This window comes from Vipera berus (assembly GCF_964194415.1).
Source record: "Vipera berus genome assembly, chromosome: W".
Taxonomy (NCBI): domain Eukaryota; kingdom Metazoa; phylum Chordata; class Lepidosauria; order Squamata; family Viperidae; genus Vipera; species Vipera berus.
In genome coordinates this window covers 74,957,755-74,974,818 of record NC_138210.1, presented here as the reverse complement: position 1 = coordinate 74,974,818, position 17,064 = coordinate 74,957,755, and the positions used below count along the sequence as shown (strand labels likewise).

Here is a 17,064-nt window from a genome sequence, read left to right as displayed (position 1 = left end):
CTCCGGACGGAGCGATTCCTTGATAAATAAAATATCTCTCTTGCTTCTCAAATTTTGCATTCTAATTTATAATATTAATAATAATAATGTTGGAAGGGACCTTGGAGGTCATCTAGTCCAACCCCCTGCTCAGGCAGGAAACCCTATACCATTTCAGACAAAGGGCCCTCCAGTCTCTTCTTAAAAACCTCCAGTGTTTGAACCACAACCGGCTCTCAAAATAACCACCCGCGCAAACCGATTTCACACCGATTCCGCTAGTCATTTTATTCTGAGATTTTTTATAAAACGTTAAATTAATTTTTTTAAAAAAACAAAAAAACTTGCAGACGTTGTCTTCAAAGGGGATGTTTCCGCTAAATTCACACCGACACAAGGCAGGTAAAGAAAGGTGTGTTTCTCAACCTCGGCAAGTTTTAAGATGGGTGGACTTCAACTCCCAGAATTCCCCAGCCAGGCCGGCTGGGGAATTCTGGGAGTTGAAGTCCACCCATCTTAAAACTTGCCGAGGTTGAGAAAAACCGGACTAAACTGTTCGTTTTCTCTATGGCTTCACCCATCCCACATCGGACTATATTCCACATCGCCCCCAGCCGGTGCAGCCTAGATGTACCGGCTGGGGATTATGGGCCAGGCAATCAAATGCACCCAGATTGCAACAGCTGACGCTTGCAGCTCCATCTTTCTTTTCCTTTGCTAAGCCTTGGCGCAGAATTCGGTGCCACGATCCCCCATGGATGGTGGGGAGATGGGTGGGGGGCATCCGAGGGTCCCCTGCAAGATGCACAAGAGAAGGGGTGCATTTTGCACAAGTCCACAACTCGAGGGGGAGCCGCACGCCACCCCCAAGAGGTTTGCATAGGCAGGGCGGGTCTCCGAATACCTGAGCAGAGGCCGTTCCCCCAAATGAACGCCCCCCCTTCCCCTTCGAGAAGCCGCCCACCGCAGAGCCCCCGTCAATCTGACAGGAAGGGGGAAGCAGCCGACAGGGCAGCTGGGGGAAAGAGTGTAAGAGGTAGCTGCAGGGAGGTCAAACAAGTCAAAATGGCCGCCCACGTGGAGGCCATCTTGACTGTTTTGATTCCCTGCCGACAGCCTCAATTGAGGCTCTCTGCTCTCAAGGAGAATATTTAAGGAAGAACAGGGGAATTTCTGCAAAGGGAATTTCGGCAAGCGAATTTGTGCAAAAGAATTTGTGCAGGGGATTTTTCTGCACGGGAATTTGAATTTGGGCAAAGGAATTTCTGCAAGCGAATTTTCTGCACGGGAATTTGAATTGGTGCAAAAGGATTTCTGCGAGGGAATTTGCGCAGGGGAATTTCCGCAAGCAAATTTCTGCAAGGGGATTTGAATTTGGGCAAAGGAACTTCTGCAAGGCAATTTGAATTTGGGCAAGGGAATTTCTGCAAGCGAATTTCTGCATGGGAATTTGAATTTGTGCAAAAGAATTTCTGCAAGCGAATTTGCACAGGGGAATTTCTGCAAGCAAATTTCTGCAAGGCAATTTGAATTTGCGCAAGGGAATTTCTGCAAGGAAATTTCTGCACGGGAATTTGAATTTGTGCAAAAGAATTTCTGCAAGCGAATTTGCACAGGGGAATTTCTGCAAGCAAATTTCTGCAAGGCAATTTGAATTTGGGCAAGGGAATTTCTGCAAGGGAATTTCTGCAAGCGAATTTGCACAGGGGAATTTCTGCAAGCAAATTTCTGCAAGGCAATTTGAATTTGCGCAAGGGAATTTCTGCAAGGGAATTTGCGCAGGGGAATTTCTGCTAGCGAATTTCTACAGGGGAATTTCTGCCAGGGAGTTTGGGCAGGGAAGCTATTTGGGAAGAGGGAATTAAGGGGAAACCCCCGTGGGGTAGGTTGTACCCAAACCGAGTCTGTCCCCCATTACTGAGAGGGACAGCAACCAAGGGGGCTGAGGCAGGTTTATGGCTGAGTGATTTGGCCATCCCGGCTGAAGTTTAACCTCTCCAATCGCAGGAATATGTCCACTGTTGGCCAAGGCAGTTTGGGGGTGGGGGGTGTCTTACTCTGGTTGGACCCCAACCCTCATAGTCCCCTCCCCCGTGCTGTCCCCCCCCAACACAATCAAGGGGAGATCCAATTGAATCAGGATCCTCTGATCTTAAAGAGAAAGCTGGTAACAAGGTAAGGGGCATCTCATCCCAAGGCTGTGGAGGAGGGGCTAGGGAGTCCATCAGGATTGGCACTGTGAACCTGCACCCACAAGGTTGCCTGGATAAACAGAGGGCACCGCTTCAGCGTTCCGGGTTCGACTTTCCTAAAAACCCGCTCTTTGGCTGGCAAAGAGGTTTAAGGCAGGGCTCTCCAAACCTGGCCCCTTTCAAGACTTGCGGGCTTCAACTCCCAGAATTCCATGTGTTTCTCGGTCTCGGGATAGGGAATTCTGGGAGTTGAAGTCCACAAGCCTGAAAGGGGCCACGTTTGGAGATCAGATCCCCGGTTTAAGGCACTGGCAAATAAATCAGTAGTTAAAGAGCTGGCCTCACGCAGCTGCAGTGAGTCACACACACACACACACACACACACACCCCTCCGCATTCTTGCACGCACATTTACACATTCAACGGCACACATCTGCTCGGGTCCGCAGAGTCCAAAGATCTCCTGCTCTTGATCCACGTCCACCTTTGGACTCCGGCTGCCGCTCAGCTCTTCATGGGGGTCTGCTCGGCCAAGGTCCCGCCAGGACAAGAGAGGTACTTTTCGGGAGTCGGGGCCTCCGACGTCGAGTGGCTGCCATCCCCGGCCTCTTTGCCAAGCCGGGCCTCTTGCCAAGCCGGCTGGGTCAGGCAGGTGGAGAAGCTGGGCACCGTCAACAGGACGAGGCTACCGGCCAAGAGGAAGGAGCCGGCGGCGAGGAAGGAAGCCGTGTAGTTGCCAGTGAGGTCTCTCAGCCAACCTGGAAGAAGACGGCGAAAGAATGAACCTGTGCCAGGAGCCATCTCAGGATGAACGGTGTCAATCAGAGGACCAGCCAACCTGGACGTCCCCACACCTGGGATCCTGCATCCAGTTTTGGTCACCATGTTATGAAAAAAAAACAAAAAAAGACCTTTAGACTTTGGGAAAAGTACAAAGAAGAGCAAGTCAGAGGATTGAAGGCCCGGAGGCTAAAACGCACGAAGAACGGTTGCAGGAATTGAGTTTGGCCAGTCTAGAGAAAAGGAGGAGTGTGTGTGGGTGTGTGTTTGTGTGTGACATAACAGTCTTCCAAAGAAGCGGGCGGGGGATTTCCACCTATTCTCCAAAGGACAAGAAGCGACGGATGGAAACTAATCAAGGCGAGAAGCAACTTGGAGTTAAGGAAAAACCAACTTGGAACTAAGGAGGAATTTCCTGACGGTGAGAACAATTCACCAGTGGAACGGCTTGCCACAAGAACTCGTGGATGCTCCATCACTGGAGGTCTTTAAGAAGAGACTGGGCAGCCCCTTGTCTTGAGATGGGTCTCCTGCATGAGCAGGGGGCTGGACTAGAGGATCTCCGAGGTCCCTTCCAACTCTATTCTGATGGATTGAAACAAACCGTGATGTGACATGGGATCTGACACTGGGGGTAAGGACCTACCACCTCCGTATCCCATGACTTCCAATACAACACTGGAGAATTCCTCTAGCGCTGTCCCAAAACATCCCGATCCCAGAGACATCTGAACAGGATAAAATCTGCATTCTCCTTTGACCTGGATACCCGCAGGGCCGCAGCAACCAGACGAACGAGTTTGGAAGAGCAGCTACAATATCGTTACTCCAGGGGTCCACAACCTGTGAGCCGTGGCCCACTATCAATAGGCTGTGGCCTACTGGCCACCGGGCCGTTTTGACGGGCTGGTCAGTGCATGCAAATATGGACACACACACACACACACACACACACACACCCATTCACGCTAGTCCCACAGCCACAGGGTGCAAAAATAGGATGACGTCGTGCTGCGAGGCACAAAAGTGGGACACCGCACCTCATGGTGTGAAAATGGGTTTCTTCCGCACCGCGGGGCACAAAAATGGGACACCGCACCTCGGGGTGTGAAAACGAGATGCTGCCGTGCCTTGGGGCACAAAAACGTGACGCCTCACGGGGGGTAAAAACGGGGGGCCGCGCCGCACAAGAACAGGGCAGGGCTAGTATCCCATTTGCGTCGTGCGCCTGCTGCCCCCTCCATTTCCCTCTGGTCCCTCAACCAAGAAAGGTGGGTGACCTCTGTGTTACTCACCAGACAGGGGGGACCCCAAGAGCCCCCCGACGCTTTCTATCATCTGAAGCAGCCCCATGGCGCTGAAGATGTTCTCGATGCCCACGATCTCCGGAACGATGGAGAAGACCACGGGCGTCAGGGCTCCGGAGAAGAACCCGTAGCCAAGGCTGATGGCCACCAAGAGCGGGTAGGTGCGGCCCCAGGCGATCAGCAGCAAGGAGACGCCGGTCAGGGAGGTGCAGGCCACCAGCAGGTGCATCAGCCGTGGTGACCTGCAGCTGCCCAGCCAGCCGGAGAAGAGGCGACCGCAAAGGTCCGCCACGGCCGCAAGAGACATGAGAAAAGCCGCCTGGTACGTGTCAAAGTCCAGCTCTTGTGCCCGGGCCACCAGGTGGACGTACGGGATAAAATAGCCTGTGTTGACCAATGTGATGGCCACCACATACCGCATGAACGAGCAGTGGGAAAGGAGGTGCAGGCCGAAGAGATTGGAGATGGTCTTACGGCACGGTCCCGTCAGCTTTTCGCCAGACAGGTCCTCCTTCAGAGTCAGGGGCCGGATCAGGGCGCCGCAGACCACCAGGTTGAAGGACATGCCAGCCACGATCATGAGGCCACCCCTCCAGGCGTAGGCGTCCACCAGGAATTGGAAGAGAGGCGAGAAGGCGAAGGAGGAGATGCAGACGCCGGTGAGGGCCAAACTGGTAGCCAGGGTGCGGCGCCTCTTGAAGTAGCGAGCCACGGAGGCCACGGAAGGCGTGAAGACCAAGGCCCAGCCGAAACCTGCAACAAAATCAGAGCCGGATTGAGCTTTTGCTGAAAGTCAAGAGGTCTTCTACAGCAGAGCAGAATTCCCCAGATGCCATGCTTTAAGATGGGTGGACTTCGACTCCCAGAATTCCCCAGCCAGCCGTGCCTGAGGGTTTTTTTTCTCTTACCTCCTAGACCAGAGAGATTGCAGAGGAAGGGATTTTAAGAGAGTAAACAGACCACAATCGGTGTATATATATATATACTGCTCAAAAAAATAAAGGGAACACAAGATAAGTCATCCTACTATTAAATACAGTACATTGTGTTGTTTAAGTGATCCCTTTATTTTTTTGAGCAGTATATATATATATATATATGTGTGTGTGTGTGTGTGTGTGTGTGTGTGTGAAGTATTTGTCAAGTCTTTTGAATACACCTTGCTCCCTAAATTCTTTATTAGCAATTTGAATAATTTACATATATATATATATGCATTTGTGCCAGGCAATTCTGGGAGTTGAAGTCTACCCATCCTGAAGCTGCCAAAGTTAAGAAACAGGCATCTGCAGCGAAAAGGGTCTCACTTAGAGACGGTGTCTCTGCCAAAGAATTTGCGATTTTGAAGGGCAGGAGAATTTCAGGGCAAAACCGGGACAACGAGGAGAGCGCGCTGCGTAGCTCATTACGTACCTGAAAGGAGCCCAATGCTGAGATATAAGTGCACCAGCTGGGTAGCAAACGATGCCAACAGGAGACCCAGGCCGGAGAGAAACCCCCCCACCATGATCACAGGCCGAGCCCCATAGTGGGAACTCAGGGCAGTTCCCACCGGACCTGAAAAGAACGATAAATAAACCTGGTTACTACATTAACTGTTACACAACTCACTATTCCTTGATGAGCGCAACTACAGGTCATCCTCGACTTACTAACCGTTTGTTTAGTGACCATTGTGAGTTACAACGGCATAGGGGAAAATGACTTCCTGTTTGGCCGTTTTTCACACTTGTGACCATTGCAGCATCCTCGTAGTCACACGATCAAAACTGCGACACTTGCCAACTGGCTCCTATTTACGATGGTCGCAGTGTCCCGGGGTGTGTGCGTGTGTCCCGTGATCCCCTTTTGCGACCGTCCAACCAGCAAGGTCAATGGGGGAACACCAGACCCGCTTAACATCTGCGTGTTTCACTTAACAACGGCGGTGATTCAGTTAGCCACCGTGGTAAAAACGGTCGTAAAATCGAGTCACTGAACAATTGCCTTGCTTAGCGATGGAAGTTCTGGTCCCCGACTGAGGTCGTAAGTCGAGATTTTCAGGCCATTGAACGCCCCTGTAGTTTCTCAAGCTTAGCTGCTTGTGTGGACTTCAACTCCCAGAATTCCCTAGCGTAAGACTAAGAAACGCACAGAATTCTGGGAGTTGAAGTCCATCCAACTTAAATTCACTGAGAAGTGCTGGAGTGGAGGCCAAGAGTCTCCAAACCTGGCAAGTTTAAGACTTGTGGGCTTCAACTCCCAGAATTCCCCAGCCTGGGACTGAGAAACACACAGAATTCTGGGAGTTGAAGTCCATCCACCTTAAATTCACTGAGAAGTGCTGGAGTGGAGGCCAAGAGTCTCCAAACCTGGCAAGTTTAAGACTTGTGGGCTTCAACTCCCAGAATTCCCCAGCCTGGGACTGAGAAACACACAGAATTCTGGGAGCTGAAGTCCACAAGTCTTAAAGCTGCCAAGTCTGGAGACCCCTCCCGTTGAATAAATGCCATTTGTGTCCTGCCATTCCCCCCACCCTAGTAAGCCCCCTTTCTGCCCCCCTCCCCCCCACTCACTAGCGAACTGCTGCACTGCGATCCCAATGGAGGTGATCCAGGAGATCCGTCCGGACAATTCCTGGAAATGATCCACAAACTTCACGAAGAAAACGCCAAAGGATCGCAAAACACCGAAGACCAAGGCAGACTGGAGGAAGGCAGCCAGGACCACCACCCAGCCCCAGCCCCCATCTGGGGGGGCCGGGACAACGGCCCTCCGGACCAGCATGGATCCTTGGGGGGGCAAGAAGAAACGGGGGGAAAATGAGGGAAAGTCAGATTTGCATCGAAAAACGGGTTCATCTCCCTCTGGATTCCTTACTTTCTTTCCTTCCTTCCTTTCTTTCTCCATCACTCCTTTTTTCTTCCTTCCTCCCTCTTCCTTCCTCTCCCACCTTCTTTCTTTCTTTCTTTCTTTCTTTCTTTCTTTCTTTCTTTCTTTCTTTCTTTCTTTCTTTCTTTTCTTTCTTTTCTCTTTCTTTTCTTTCCTTTTCTCTTTCTTTCTTCCTCTCTCTCTCCTTCTTTCCTTCCTCCATCACTCCTTTTTTCTTTCTTCCTCCCTCTTCATTCCTTCCTCCTTCCTTCCTCTCCCACTTTCTTTCTTTCTTTCTTTTTTTCTTTCTTTCTTTCTTTCTTTCTTTCTTTTCTTTTCTCTTTCTTCCTTCCTCTCTCTCTCTCTCCTTCTTTCCTTCCTCCATCACTCCTTTTTTCTTCCTTCCTCCCTCTTCCTTCCTTCCTCCTTCCTTCCTCTCCCACCTTCCTTCCTTTCTTTCTTTCTTTCTTTCTTTCTTTCTTTCTTTCTTTCTTTCTTTCTTTCTTTCTTTCTTTCTTTCTTTCTTTCTTTTCTTTCTTTCTTTCTCTTTCTTTTCTTTTCTCTTTCTTCCTCTCTCTCTCCCCTTCTTTCCTTCCTCCATCACTCCTTTTTTCTTCCTTCCTCCCTTTCCTCTCCCTCTCCCACCCTCCTTCCTTCTTTCTTTTTCTCTCCCTTCCCTCTTTTGCTCCCTCTGTTTCTCTCATTCTTTCTTTCTGTCCCTCTTTCCTTCTCTTTTTCTTCCTTCCTCCCTCTTCCTTCCTCCCTTGCTCTTCCTTCCTTCCTTCCTTCCTTCCTTCCTTCCTTCCTTCCTTCCTTCCTTCCTTCCTTCCTTTCTTTCTTTCTTTCTTTCTTTCTTTCTTTCTTTCTTTCTTTCTTTCTTCTCTCTCTCTCTCTCTCTCACCTTCCTTCCTTCCTTCCCCTTTTTGGTGGCGTTCTGTGGTTCACACCTGGCACTTTTACCTTCATTCAGAAAAGTCAAAATGGCGGCCACAATGTTTTGTCCAGGTACATCTAAAGGTAGGCAAAGCGTTGATCCCATTCTTGTGGCAGCCATTTTGACTTTTCTGACCCTGCCCTGCTGCCAGTCCTGGTTCGTAAGGGGGTTCCTGGTGTGATTTGAATCCAGGCAACGATTTCCCGCAGGGAGCAAATGGAGAAGGTGCCAATGCCAGCCAAGGCTGGCAAAAGATATCCTAATCCCGCTTTCAGGGACCCTCTTCTGTAAGATTTTACGATTTGGGAGGGGGGCGCTTGGCACTCACCTTGATTTTTGGGGTCCCCCCCAGGGAGAGAATAAAAATGGAGTAAGGGGGGGGGAGGCTGGGGCATTCTATGGCCCGCCTATCAACAGGCAAGAGGGCCTCTGAGGATGTGCAAAGTTCTCTTCCCAAGGCTGCATGGACCAGCTTCTCTCTCGCCCCCCTTGCACCTGCAACCCCCCCCCCCGCCGCCACAGGATCCGGGAAGCCACGACCTGTATTTTACAAGGAGGTTAATGGAGGGGGGGAAGGATAAGCGGGGGGGGGACAAGCGGGGGTTCACAGGGCTCCTTTCAAGCTGGACACGGGTGCAGAGCGGAACGTAAGGAAGATCTTCTGGGACTGGGGTTTTTTTTTCCTAAGACCCCCCCCTCCCTCCCTGAGCATCCTCAAAGGCAAAGCCGATGTTCCCCCCCCCCCAAAATGGACCACATCCCCCTCCCCCGCCCAAGCCCAGCAGGTGCAGCATAACCCCCCCACCCCAGCCCTTTCCTTACCCGGGTGTGTGGGGAGGGGGCTCCAACCCGGCGCCCCCTCGGCGGCAACGGCGGGCGGGGAAGCGGCCCCAACGTTGCAGGAGTCCGAGGAGGCGGGGCCTGCGGCGAGAAGCCACGCCCCCTCCGTCTCGTTCATCGCGTTCCAAGCATCCCTTCCTTCTTCGCGGGGGGGGGCGGGGGGCGGTGGAGCCGGCGCAGGCGCACTGAGGACGTGCCAGGACCGGGGACGGGGGTCCGCGGGGGACGGGGAAGTAGGGGAAATGCAAAAGGTGGCTTCCTCCCTCCCTCCCTCCCCCTTCCCCTCCCTCCTTCCCTTCCTTCCTTCTTTCCCCCACCCTCCTTTCTTCCCCCTCCTTCCTTTCTTCCTGTCCTCCCTCTTTCCTTCCCCTCCCTCCCTGCCTCCTTCCCTTCTTCCCTATTTATATAATCTGCTCAGCCAATTGGCTACAAAATAATGATTACATAATAACGCTACAAGTATCAATATAAAATGGTTACTATATATGTATAATAGTTGCTAGGGTCAATCATAAACCCAATAACACCCCTTTACTTACTTCCCTCCCTCCCTCCTTCCTATCTATCTATCTATCTATCTATCTATCTATCTATCTATCTATCTATCTATCTATCTATCTATCTATCTATCTATCTATCTATCTATGTATTCATCTAATCTATCATCTATCTTATGTATCTATCATCTATCTATCTATATCTTATCTCTTATCTATATCTATATTTATCTAATCTATGTATCTATCATCTATCTATCCATCTATACCTATGTGTCTCTATCTATCTATCTATCTATCTATCTATATCTATCTATCTATCTATCATGTCTGTCTGTCTGTCTATCTATCATGTCTGTCTGTCTGTCTGTCTGTGTCTGTCTATCTATATCTATATTCATCTAATCTATCTATCATCTATCTTATGTATCTATCTATCATCTATCTATCTATATCTTATCTCTTATTTATCTATATTTATCTAATCTATGTATCTATCATCTATCTCTTATCTATCAATCATCTATCTATTTATCTACCTATCATCTATCTATCTTTCTGTCTGTCTGTCTATCTATGTATCTGTCTATCTAATCTATCTATCATCTAAGTATTTTAATTCCATTTATATCCCGCCCTTCTCCGAAGAAGTAACCCTGGACAGTTTACCACAACACAATAAAAATATAAACACAGGCATAAAAACACAGATTAAAAACAGCCTTAAGGACAAAGTTAAAGCTTCAACTCAGGCAAGTGAAATTCACAATTCACCATTCCAAAAGCTCTCTTTTGCAAGAAAGGCACTCGCTTTTTGCCCTCTGGGTGGGAGGTGAAAACCCGCTTGGACTTTAACCTTCCCTCCCGGCCTGCTTTTGGGCGTCTGTCCAGCTTCCCACCGTCAAACAAACCATACTTGGGACACGTGCGTGACCCAGTAAGACACAAACCAGAACAATAACACCGCTGCAGAGGCAATTAAGAAGATCCTAAGCCAAAACAAGCCAAACTGTATTGCAGGGTGGTGAGAAACAGCCGCTTTGCATGTGTGAATGGCTGATCCTGCTCATCCCAGTGCAAAAAAAAAAAAATCCCAAATAATAAATTAAGATTGTGGGCTGGATTGGCCCTTACATCACAATCTGACATGTGGCACTGAGAATGGGTCACTGAGGACAAGAGACCCTATCCCAGGGGTCTTCAAACTTGGCCCTTTTATGACTTGTGGATTTCAACTCCCAGAATTCCTCAGCCAGCCGTGGGAGTTGAAGTCCACAAGTCATCAAAGGGCCACGTTTGAAGACTGCTTGTCCTATCTGGAGGGATAGGGGAATTCTGGGAGTTGAAGTCCGCGCATTTGTCTGAAATGGTATAGGGTTTCCTGCCTGAGCAGGGGGTTGGACTAGATGACCTTCAAGGACCCTTCCAACTTTATATTATTATTATTATTATTATTATTATTATTATTATTATTATTATTATTATTATTATTATTATTATCTTAAAGTTGCAAGGCTGTATATATGTATATATGTATTTATTCATCGCAGAGTTTTTTTCAACCTAAGAATTGGTGGGGGGGCAGGGGGGGGATGGAATGTGGGATTTATGTTGCCCTTTGCTCCAGAATGCATTTACTTGTTTACACAAATTTTTAAACTGGAAATTCCACCCAAATCTGGAGTGTCTGGCAGGAGACAGACTTAAAAAGTAAATAAATCACCAGCTTGGGTGCTTTTTTTGTCACCATCAAGTGGGGAGGGGAGGAAAAAGCATGATAGCTGAGGAATGCTGGGAGCTGAAGTGCCCACATCAATCAGAATAAAGCTGGAAGGGACCTCGGAGGTCTTCTAGTCCAACCGCCTGTTCAAGCAGAAGACCCTACTCCAAGGGTCTTCAGACTTGGCCCTTTGATGACTTGTGGACTTTAACTCCCATAATTCCTCAGCCAGCGTGAGGGAACGATGACCCTTTGATGACTTGTGGGCTTCAACTCCCAGAATTCCTCAGCCAGCGTGAGGGAACGATGACCCTTTGATGACTTGTGGGCTTCAACTCCCAGAATTCCTCAGCCAGCGTGAGGGAACGTTGACCCTTTGATGACTTGTGGGCTTCAACTCCCAGAATTCCTCAGCCAGCGTGAGGGAACGATGACCCTTTGATGACTTGTGGGCTTCAACTCCCAGAATTTCTCAGCCAACGTGAGGGAACTATGACCCTTTGATGACTTGTGGGCTTCAACTCCCAGAATTCCTCAGCCAGCGTGAGGGAACGATGACCCTTTGATGACTTGTGGGCTTCAACTCCCAGAATCCCTCAGCCAGCGTGAGGGAACGATGACCCTTTGATGACTTGTGGGCTTCAACTCCCAGAATTCCTCAGCCAGCGTGAGGGAACGATGACCCTTTGATGACTTGTGGGCTTCAACTCCCAGAATTCCTCAGCCAGCGTGAGGGAACGATGACCCTTTGATGACTTGTGGGCTTCAACTCCCAGAATTCCTCAGCCAGCGTGAGGGAACGTTGACCCTTTGATGACTTGTGGGCTTCAACTCCCAGAATTCCTCAGCCAGCGTGAGGGAACGATGACCCTTTGATGACTTGTGGGCTTCAACTCCCAGAATTCCTCAGCCAGCGTGAGGGAACGATGACCCTTTGATGACTTGTGGGCTTCAACTCCCAGAATTCCTCAGCCAGCGTGAGGGAACGATGACCCTTTGATGACTTGTGGGCTTCAACTCCCAGAATTCCTCAGCCAGCGTGAGGGAACGTTGACCCTTTGATGACTTGTGGGCTTCAACTCCCAGAATTCCTCAGCCAGCGTGAGGGAACGATGACCCTTTGATGACTTGTGGGCTTCAACTCCCAGAATTCCTCAGCCAGCGTGAGGGAACGATGACCCTTTGATGACTTGTGGGCTTCAACTCCCAGAATTCCTCAGCCAGCGTGAGGGAACGATGACCCTTTGATGACTTGTGGGCTTCAACTCCCAGAATTCCTCAGCCAGCGTGAGGGAACGATGACCCTTTGATGACTTGTGGGCTTCAACTCCCAGAATTCCTCAGCCAGGCAGTGCCTGCCTAAGGAATTCTGGGAGCTGAAGTCCGCAAGTCATCAAAGGGCCATGTTTGAAGACCCCTGCCCTACACCAGACAAATGGCTGTCCAGGCCCTTCTTCAAAGCCTCCAGAGATGAGGCACCCACCACTTCTGGTGGCCAGCTGTTCCACAGATTCATTGTTCTCACTGTCAGGAAGTTTCTCCTTCCTGGCTCGTAAACCAGCTTCCGACTTCTCCTGACCTCCTGGGTTTCGAAATTTAGCCACCTTCCTCGTTCCCGTCTCAACCCCTTTCCCTAGCCCGCTCTGGTCCCACGTGTCTCCTGTGTCGTCCACGATCGTGGCTTGGGCAGCTTGTACCGTAGAGATCGTAGATATTCGACGGGACGTTCCAGGCGGCTGGGCCCTGTGCCACGCCGTCAATGAAGAAATGCAGGGTCCCGTTCCTCCTTCCGCACGACGGCCCCCTGTTTCACCTCTCTGGGGAGGGGTGGTGGAGAGGGGAACAGCCTGCGGGCGGGCAGGGGTCAGGGGCAAACAACCAGATCCAGGGCTTCTTTGGCACCTGGCAGGTGGGAAATGACCTGAATTTGCCGTGTAAGAAAAGCAATAATAGCTAGATGCTGTTTTTTGCAGCAATAATCGTACATTTGAAGGGAACAGTCCTAAGAAATGGACTGTAAGAGCAGTGACAACGCTGCTAACCTCAGATGTTTTCGCACTGACAACCGATGGAAACGTTGCCATCTTTTCCCCCCTTTTAGAGTTAGATGATGCTGGGATGGTGTGTGGGGGCAGGAAATGTGAATGAGAGTCCAGCTAGACACGACAATGTTGTGTATTAAACAGTTACTGTTGTGTGCTTAAACAAGTTCCCATCTCTCACAAGTTCGTGAGGAGAAAACGCGGCAGCCCACTGACAGCTGTCAAACGGGCTGCCGCTCACCACCACGCAGGCGCGGCGACCGGCTGACGATGACAGCTGTCAAAGCGGCCACGCAGGCGCAGCTCAATGACAGCTGTCAGGTTGCCGGGGGCTGCGCATGCGCAGTAGCGACTAAGCTGTCAAATGTTACCAGCTGGTCGAAGGCGCAGCTCGTTGACAGCTCGCGGCTGTCAACAGCTAGCCGCGCCTGATTGGCCGCTGTCACGCGGCGGGAGAACGCCGCACTGTTATTGGTTATCGCTTGTACAAGTTTGTGTATAAATAGCAGGGAGTCCCGGCGGTGTTTTTAAGCCGGTGCTTCCCCTTAATAAACATCTGAGAACCGTGCCTGCTGTCTCCTGGTCTTGCCTCACACTAATCCAGACAACACTAAACGTAGCGTGAGAATCAAGGTTACTGAGCCCAGATCTGATAAAAGAATTGGCAGGCTGGAGAGCTACAGAGGAAAACCTCATCTCGCTTCAAGCTAATTGGGGAATGTGATTTATTTAATTTAATTTAATTTAATAATTTAATTTGTATACCGCCCTTCTCCCGAAGGACTCAGGGCGGTGAACAGGGCAATACACAATAAAAATAGAATACAAAAATTAAAAAGCCAATTAAACAATTATGCCCATAAAATTAATACATATTAAAATTAAAACTATTTATAAAACCCAACCCCATCCCATCAGACCAGGCCAGCTTGTTCGAAAAAGAAGGTTTTTAGATCGCGCCGGAAGGAGCGAAGGTCGGGGGCCATCCGGAGCTCAACCGGTAAGCGGTTCCACAGGTCTGGCGCGCCCACAGAGAACGCTCTCCCCCTGGGGGTCACCAATCGGCATTCTTTGATCGGCGGCACCCTGAGGAGGCCCTCTCTGTGGGAGCGCACTGAACGGAGGGAAGTTGACGCCGGCCGCAGGTGTTGCCGTAGGTAACCCGGCCCCATGCCATGAAGGGCTTTCTAAGTCATCACTAACACCTTGAACCTCACCCGGAGAGCAACCGGCAGCCAATGCAACTCGCGGAGCAAAGGTGTAACATGGGAGTATCGGGAAACTCCCAAGACAACTCGCGCGGCTGCATTCTGCACCAGCTGGAGTCTCCGGGTGGACCTCAAGGGCAGCCCCATGTAGAGAGCATTACAGTAGTCTAGACGAGAGGTCACGAGCGCATGAGCATTTATGACCGTTGATTGGAGGAAGGAATTGTGGTTTGATACTAGGTGCCCGGGGAGGGGGGGAGGAATTCAAGTTTTGGCTTTAATCATGTAGGCACCAATGTCACGCTACTCGATTAAGAGATCCTTTAAGGAAAACGAAGCCTCGAAGTTCTTTCGAAGAGTTTTCATCTGTCGGAACCACGACAAATGGAGTAGAGCTGGAAAGGGACCCTGGAGGTCTTCTAGTCCAGCCCCCCCCCCCCGCTCGAGCAGGAGAAACCTATACCATCTCAGTCAAGTGACTGTCCGGCCTCTTCTTCAAAACCTCCAGGGATGGAGCGCCCACGATTTCTGGTGGCAAGCAGTTCCACTGGTTCGTTGTCCTCTTGCCTGTCAGGAAGTTTCTCCTTAATTCCAGGCTGCTTCTCTCTCTGGTTAGTTTCCAAACCATTGTTTCTCGTCCTTCCCTCTGGTGCTTTGGAGAATAACATGACCCCCCCCTCCCCCTCTTCCTTGTGGCAGCCCCTCAAATACTGAGAAATGTAGGAAAGATTTGCAGCCCCAGGCTAGTCAGGCTAGCTGGCTGCATTAACCGCAAGGGCTCACACGTAACCTGAAAATAATCTGTTAGTTCCAAGGAAGCAGAAACTGTGGGTTCAGCAAAGTTCAGCATGCCTTGTTCATCGGAAAACCAGCTTAAAGGGCAAAGGCAGTGTCAAAAAAGGAGGGCGGGGGGCGGGGGAGAAACCGGGTAAGGGGTGGGGAGGACCGGAAAGGTAGGAAAATTCCCACAAATGGAGAAACGGTTACGAAAACTGATGGGATGAGCAGAGGTGGACTGCGCTTGTAAAAGACAAAGAACCCAAGCGCTTTGGTTTCAACGTCTGGACTTTGTGCTTTGAGGTGGAAAAATAAATAAATAAATGAGATCACGATTCTGGGTTTTTACCCATTCGACTGATTAGACCGGTACAGAAAGAGTTAGTGGCTCCTACTACGCAAATGTAAAAAAAAAGTTGAGATTTGATTTGAAGGCCTGATTTTATTGCAACGAGAGAGAATCGGAAGTCGGTGCCTTTTATTCTTATTTTATTTTTTATTTTTATTTTAATTCCATTTATATCCCGCCCTTCTCCGAAGACTCAGGGCGGCTTAAAAGCCCCCGCGTTTCTTCTCTCTCTCTCTCTCTCTCTCTCTCTCTCTCTCTCTCTCTCTCTCTCTCTTTTTGCTTTCCTTTTTTCTACTGTCCTCCCCTACATAAGATACGTTGTATCTTATAAAGGAATAAAACTAAATAAAATCTGGAAATTCTCCCCCCAACCCCCGAAAAAATATAAAAATTGGGCAACGAGGGGTCCCGGAAAGATTGTGAAACTATAGGGTCCTCGGAAAATGGTATGGGAGGGACTTACTGGTGGAAAAACAAGATATAAATGAAGCACAAAAAAAAAAAGGAATTGGTCGTAAATTTGTCAATGGCAGCTAGATTAGTGGTGGTTAAATATTGGAGACGGAATTGGCTTATTCCAAGAAATGAGTGGTATAATGAAATATGGAATATGGCAGTACACGATAAATTAACAACAGAAATTAAATTTTTAAAAAAGGGATGATTGAAGTAAATAATTATAATGAAATACGGGATGGTTTTATAAAAACAGCCTTGGCGGAAGGCAAAGGGAATAATTTACCTGCTCAAGAATATATGCTGTTTTTGGAGGGGATAAGGGCACAGTTGAAATATATTGTATATTGTTAGTTGTTATATGAGAAGAAATAGAGGTAATAAAAATGGTCTCTGGGGTTGGGCGCACTGTAGTATTTGTACTTTTTTTTAATACTGTTTTTATTTAGATTTATATGTGTATATATTATATATTTCAGATTCTGGCATCCCTCCATGAGTGCCAATGTTTCGTTTCATTACTAAGACTTTTTAGATAAATAATAGGCCTGCAATTTGTTTGAATTGTCTCATTTCTCGGAACCATGGCATCGTGTCTGTATTATTTGTATTTGAATAAAATAAAAATAAGAAAGAAGAAGAAATCTACGGGGGCAGTTTGGAAATAAACCCCCATTTGGTTATCAAGGAGAGACACTCGCACATACAGATCTGCAAAAGTTCTTGGGTGCGCCTAGCGGCGTGCAGCCGAGCATTATCGCAAAGAACACCACACCGGAAGTAAGTCAGCCCCGACACTTTTTATGGATGGATCATCTGAGTTTTCACAACGTTTCGCAGTTGACATCTGAATGGATGGCCGAAACAACGCTCCACGAACTTTACTAGCAGTTACTCCTTTAGCATCTTCATGTCTGGTGGGATTTTCAAAGGCACGATCGGTTCGCGATAACACTCGCTCGCCTGCACGCCGCTAGACGCACCCAAGAACCTCTGAAGCAGTTCCTTAACAATAACAACAACAACAACAATAAACATACTAGAGTTGGAAGGGACCCTGGAGGTCTTCTAGTCCAACCCCCTGCTCAGGCAGGAAAGCCTGCCTACACCGTTCCAGACAGACGGCTGTTTGG

The 17,064-nt window shown here is 49.1% G+C and overlaps 1 protein-coding gene across 1 annotated transcript; it reads right to left on the bottom strand.

The window, feature by feature from the left end:
- Positions 1-2,044: 2,044 nt before the first annotated feature.
- Positions 2,045-8,682, bottom strand: LOC308676157 (monocarboxylate transporter 13-like). The gene is made up of 4 exons (XM_081341906.1): positions 6,814-8,682; positions 5,672-5,815; positions 4,247-5,011; positions 2,045-2,929 (listed from the first exon to the last, which is right to left on the bottom strand). The coding sequence occupies exons 1-4, from the start codon at positions 7,145-7,147 to the stop codon at positions 2,676-2,678; spliced, it is 1,497 nt and encodes a 498-aa protein (XP_081198032.1). The 5' UTR covers positions 7,148-8,682; the 3' UTR covers positions 2,045-2,675.
- Between the last annotated feature and the right edge of the window lie 8,382 nt (positions 8,683-17,064).

Coding starts and splice junctions, on each gene's coding strand:
- LOC308676157 (XM_081341906.1), bottom strand. CDS start 7,147: ATGGAGAAAGAAAGGAAGGAAGGAAAGAAAGTAAGGAATCCAGAGGGA. Junction 5,816..6,813: donor CGCAGTGCAGCAGTTCGCTA/GTGAGTGGGGGG, acceptor CGTTCTTTTCAG/GTCCGGTGGGAACTGCCCTG. Junction 2,930..4,246: donor CTTGGGGTCCCCCCTGTCTG/GTGAGTAACACA, acceptor GTCTTCTTCCAG/GTTGGCTGAGAGACCTCACT.